The 6180-nt window shown below is 42.3% G+C and overlaps 1 protein-coding gene across 1 annotated transcript in view; it reads left to right on the forward strand.

Moving 5' to 3' along the window:
• The window catches only part of hook3 (hook microtubule-tethering protein 3), a 34379-nt gene extending 29532 nt beyond the window's left edge, over nt 1-4847 (forward strand). Inside the window, exons 18-22 of the mRNA XM_016524030.1 lie at nt 73-173; nt 269-373; nt 626-697; nt 3340-3476; nt 3967-4847. Of these exons, the coding sequence (XP_016379516.1) occupies nt 73-173; nt 269-373; nt 626-697; nt 3340-3476; nt 3967-3982 (431 nt within the window). The 3' untranslated portion in view covers nt 3983-4847. The remainder of the gene's footprint in view (nt 1-72; nt 174-268; nt 374-625; nt 698-3339; nt 3477-3966) is intronic.
• The last annotated feature ends 1333 nt before the right edge of the window (nt 4848-6180 follow it).

A 6180-nucleotide genomic window follows, 5' to 3' on the forward strand; every position in this document is an offset into this window, starting at 1 on the left:
GAGAGGGAGAGAGTGAGTGAGAGAGTGAGTGAGTGTGCAGATTGTGGTTAAAAGCTTGTTGATTGGTTTCAGTTCAGAGGATTGAAGAGCTGGAGGACACACTGAAGAAGAAGGATGAAGATATGAAACAGATGGAGGAGAGATACAAGAAATACCTGGAGAAAGCCAAGAGCGTACGTCTGACACACTCTTCTGCGTGTGTGTGTGTGTGTGATGCTGATGTTTCTGTTGATGCTGATTTTGTATGTGTGTGTGTTTCTGTGTGCAGGTCATTCGTACGCTGGACCCCAAACAGAATCAGGGTTCTGCTCCTGAGGTTCAGGCTCTGAAGAACCAGCTGCATGAGCGAGAGAGGATGATTCACTCACTCGAGGTCACACACACACACACACACACACACACACACTCACTCTCTCACTCTCTCTCACACACACACACTCACTCTCTCACTCTCTCTCACACACACACACTCACTCTCTCACTCTCTCTCACACACACACACACACACTCACACGCACTCACACGCACACACACGCACGCACGCACTCTCTCACACACACACACACACACTCACACTAACACACACACGCTCGGTCATGTGACTGTACTGTGTTTCTGTGTGCAGAAGGAGTGCGACAAGACGAAGTCTCAGAGAGACCTGGAGGAGAAACTCATCGTATCTGCCTGGTACAACATGGTGCGTATCAGCACTGTCACGAGAACATGAGAACATAACCTTACACTGCACTTGAGCCCTGCCTCTCCTCTAGCTGTCTGGATAAACCCTTCTGATGCTAGCTTATGCTGAGGGTTAGTGCTGTCACCACATGATAATCTCAAGCTTTTACTTTGGTAAAAAACAGGTTTTTGTCACAACAGGTTTACAGATGCATCTCATGCACGTTAAACTCGCAGCACATGCAGAGGAGGAGTTCACTGAGTCGCGTGTTGCTTGTGTAGTAATGAACAAGCAGTGCAACGGACTGCATACTTATTTTATTCAAACACATGTGTCACAACTGACTGTCAGAGAGAAAGTGTATGAATACTGCAAACAAAAGTATTAAACAGTTTCAAATATATTTAGAATCAGTATGTATTGAAAAATCTGTCTCAGTCTCAGGTTGTTAATAAAGCACAATTAAAAACCACAGTTGACCACTGTACTGAACAATGTTTTAAAAAGACTTGTAAAAACATGTATATATACAAACCAAGCAAACAACAACGACATCACAAGTCATAGACTATAGTGAAGAGATACGTTTTTAACTTTGATTTAAAAATATGTAATGTTGGTGCAGTTCTAATATGGATTGGTAGAGTGTTTTAAAGCTTAGGTGTGTCTATGGCAAAAGCTCGATCACCCCTGGATTTTAATTTTGACTTTGGAAAAGTTAACAAACTCTGGTTGGCAGACCTAAGTGCTCTCACCAGATGATGTTCATGCAACAAGTCAGAAAGGTAAGAGGGAGCGAGGCCATTTAAACATTTAAAAACAAGCAGAAGCACTTTAAAATCAATTCTAAAGCGGACTGGGAGCCAGTGTAAAGACATTAAAACAGGAGTAATATGTTCGCAATTACAATAATCAATTCTAGAAGAAATAAATGCATGAATTGCAGTTTCAAAGTGCTTAAAAGAAAGTCTTCACTTTAGCCAGCGCTCTTAGTTGGTAAAAACATGATTTGACAACTAAATCAAATTCAAGTGCACTATTAAATAAGACGCCCAAGTTTTTTTTAAACACATGATTTAACTTAAGAAGATAAAACACCAGAATTTAAATAAGAAATGTTTGGGACTTCAGAAGAGCCAACACAATGATCTCTGCTTTACTTTCATTTAGATGTAAAAAAATGTAAAGACATCCAGGCTTTGACATCAGAAAGACAGGCACAGAGGGAGTCTAAGCCATTTTTGTGCTTCAGGGCAAATAAAGTTGAGTATCGTCTGCATAGCAATGATAGTACAAGCCATGCTTTTCAAAAATAGAGCCTAAAGGAAGCATATATAGAGAAAACGATAAAGGGGCCAAAATAGAGCCTTGGGGATCCTCCTATATTGATTGAGAAGCTTCTATTTGTTCTAACCAAGCAGGACTTCATGGTCAACTGTATCAAATACCGCATTTAAATCTAATAGTACCAGTACAACAGAGTCACCAAAGTCAGTGGTGATTCCATTAAAACATTGTTTAAAACTATTGCAAGTGCTGTTTCTGTAGAATGAAACTTTTTGAAACCTGACTGGAAAACATCAAAAACCTTATTGTCATTCAAAAATCTCTGCAGCTGGTGAATCAGAGTACTAGACAACTAGGGGTGTGTGATATTGACAAACATAAATGATATCTCGATATTGTCTGGGATTTTAATGCATTTAACCTGCAGTTACAAATGCATAAATAATGTTTTGATATTTTAAACATAAAACGTTGAATACTGATATTTGAAATTATTAAAAAAATGAAAAGATACTTTAACTGTGAAATTAAAACCGCCAGCAGGTGGCAGCTAGACACTGTTGAACCGAATCATTTAAACCAGTGGTCTCAAACTCAAGTTTAGCTCCAACCAGCTCCATCTCTCACCTGCTTGGAAGTTTCTAGTGATCCTGAAGACCTTGATTAGCTGGATCAGGTGTGTTTGATTAGGGTTGGAGCTAAACAGTGCAGAGCTGTGGCCCTCCAGGAATTGAGTTTGAGAACAATGATTTAAATGGAAGATTAATTCAATCAGGAACGAAACACCGTCATGTTGCTCAGAGACGCAAAACAGTGCTGTGGCTGTTTGGAAATATTTTTGTTGTCAAAAACAGGCAATATAGTGTCTAAAACTTAAGTCTCTTAATATTAACTTCTTGTTTATTGAACTGTTCTATAAATTCAATACCACATTTGTAATCATGCTGATTTTTGGAGAGAAAAAATGGCACTCTGCGTATGATATTGATTAGCTATATGAAATGATATAAATATATACATTGTCTACCCCCCATATGTGATCATTCTTAATGCATTTTAATAGACTGCATCATGCAGTGAAAGAACGTCTAAACCTACTAGACTTCATCATGTAATGCAAGCGTGCACTCTGTAGGTGTGTTTTGTTTGGTTTTGCGATATACCCGATAATGTCAAATTGCACATCCTTAAAACAACAATTGCAATATTATCGCAGACGATATATATCACACAAACCCTATAGACAACTCTAGTACAGGTGTAGTGTGCACTAGGTGGTGTACTTACACTAAGCACAGTAACAGATGTGTCCGATATGAAGGGTTAAATCATGATCTGTGTGTGTGTGTGTGTGTGTGTGTGTGTGTGTTCAGGGGATGGCGCTGCAGAAGAAGGCGGCTGAGGACCGGCTGGCCAGCACGGGTTCGGGTCAGTCTTTCTTGGCGCGGCAGAGACAGGCCACCAGCACTCGCCGGGCGTATCCGGGCCACGTGCAGCCCACCGCAGCCAGGTAGAGCGTCGCCACGGCAACCCTCACCGCAGCCAATCAGGACGCCCGACTCCACCCACCCCCCATCCTCGCTGTCTTAATATGCTCCGCCTCTCCACTGATCTGACCAATCGGGGTATCCGGACACGCCCACTTTAACCTATCCGCATTAATGAATGAACACACTCCAGACGTCCGTTCCTGTCGGACGCTTTTTAAAGGAGGCTTTGCAGTATTTTAAGGGTTGTTACTGACGCACAGTGTTTTATTTGCTCTTAGACTGGTCTAAGCTGCTGTTCCCTCCTCATTCTTTTACTCTGTCCTCTTTATTCTCCATTAATATCTATGCATTGAAAGAGAGGACATTGCACCAGACATGATGTTTATTTAAACTTCCAGCGATTGGGTGCTTCTTGTTGCTTGTTTTGTTGATTCCTTCCCAATGCCTTAATACAGACTCACCGCTGCTGTCAATCACTGACTGACACCTGTCAATCTCTCTCTTTCACAGTGACGTTAAAGCATGAGCGGCAGGGGGCGGGGCTGCTGACGTCAGGGGGCGGGGCTGCATGACTGAGTGTGATTTGAGCTCATGCTGCTGAGTTTAACCCATCGCTGCACACTAACTAAACAGATTGCTAACCGCTGTCCTCCCGATCAGAAGTGGGCGGGGCCGGCGCCTGTCAATCATGCTGTCGGCGCGCGGCTGTGACTGTTACGCTTTAAAGACGGATGACCTCCGACATGTTTTCATTTTAGTCGCATCATTGTGGAGTGGTTCAGTGTTTTCTGTAGTCTATGAACAAACGAGTCTCGTCACACCTGCTTCATCAGCCGATGCTGGATGTGTTTCAGTAGAATCAGTGTTGCATCCGCTCCGTCTGTTTGTTTTAATCTAAATCAGTAAGTGCTTTGATGATGATGATGATTCTGACACAATGTTACAAACCGCAGCAGCACATATTCTGACATTTAAACCTGCTCTGCTGCTTTTCTTCTTCAGCTGTTACTAAATATTTATGTAATAGCGCACAGCGATTGTCGGACGAGACGTGATCGGTATATATTTTACTCCAGCAGTGTTCTTGTGTGGTTTTTAACAGGCGATTGAACGCGTTTCTCATGAGTTCAGAGGTTAAACACAACCGTCCATGAGCAGAGAAACACCTGATCAGTACTTCTGATTCAGTACATTCGTAGCAAATATTCGTCGCATTTGCCAAGTTTTATATTGCTTGTATACAATATGTACATACTGTATGTGCGCGCGGCTGGAGGAACCGGTTAGATGCGATTCATAATGTGTCTCATTCACACTCTGTTGATGAATCTGTGCTTCCAGCGCTGCAAAACTGTACAGTTGTTCTTCAAGTTGTAAATAAAGCTTGTATATGTTTCAAAATCACGGCTGTTCTTTGTTTGATTGCCGTAGCCGATGATCTATTCCTCATTACCGTAAACGCAGCTGCGGACGCCTGCGGTCACAAATGCAAATGAACGAGATGAACGTAACGAGACTCTGCTTCTCGTTTCCTCCGCGCTAATCAGCGTTAGAAGAGATTTCCCGCTCTGTAGTTGATTGCTCTTGATGTTCGTCATGTCACTGTTACACGTTAAGCCCAAACGAATCGTGACCTCTGACCCCTGTGAGAGCGGCTTGACCTTTGTCACCGTTATATTCTTCATCTGTAAATGTCAGAAAGTGAGCAGGCGGAGCTGTTTTATCAAACAGGCCTCTGAAGGTGAAAACTGTGTTGTGTTTGTGTTTGAGCACCTGAAGCTCAGAGATCCTCCAGTCAATCTTACAGCTTTGCTTTTATGTTTTGTATTAAGGTAAGAAATCATTTGTCTCTTCATTGTCAGAGTTCATTAATCTCCACTGGCTGTTCATGATATTTGGTCAAGTACGTTTCTCTGTTTACTAATCTTAAACTCTCTCTGTGTTTCGCCAGGTGTTTCATCACTGATAAAACATCAAGTCTGCCGTGTTCTCATGCTCCGGTGCGGTTTACGAGATCAGGAGGAAGGTTTGAGAGGGAACGGACTCGTAAACAGGGTTAGTTTCATAGAAGCATATGCTTCACGATGCCATAGAAGAACCTTATGTGTCTAAATGGTTCCATAAAGAATCCGAAGAACCTTTCTGTTTCACAAAAGCTTCTTTGTGGCGAAAGAAGGTTCTTCAGATTATAGAAAGGTAAGAAAGAGATGGTTCTTGTGTGGCATCGCTGTGAAGACCCGTGTAAGCAGCTTTATGTTTAAGCGTGATCCGTGTATTGCGCTGGGTTTGAGTCTCGGTTCATCAGATCAGCAGTGCCGTGGAGAGGAGTCTGAAACGCTTACATGATGTGTTACTGCACAGATCTGTGGCTTGTGATGATGATGATGTTCAGTAAGTCTTTAAGACATTTTCTATAAAACTGCTTTCAAAAAACATGGATTATAAAAAGCTCTGTACGAATCCTCCTGACTTTAAGAGTCCTGTGACATCCGTAACAGGCTTTATTCCCAGGAAACAAGCATTAAGATGAACAAGTATTTACGGTACGTGCTGAACGACACCGGGATGAAAGGCAGGAGTTCCTCTCACTGGAGTTAGATTGCAGGTCCGTCTTCTCAAACATCACAGTGTTCTTCAGACGGATGAGAAGAGACCGTAATGCTGGATGAACACAGCGTGCACAGAACAACAGTGTGATGATTACAGTGTTGGGGAAAGATCAAA

Source organism: Sinocyclocheilus rhinocerous, unplaced genomic scaffold (assembly GCF_001515625.1).
Source record: "Sinocyclocheilus rhinocerous isolate Xijiao unplaced genomic scaffold, SAMN03320098_v1.1 scaffold991, whole genome shotgun sequence".
Classification (NCBI taxonomy): Eukaryota; Metazoa; Chordata; class Actinopteri; order Cypriniformes; family Cyprinidae; genus Sinocyclocheilus; species Sinocyclocheilus rhinocerous.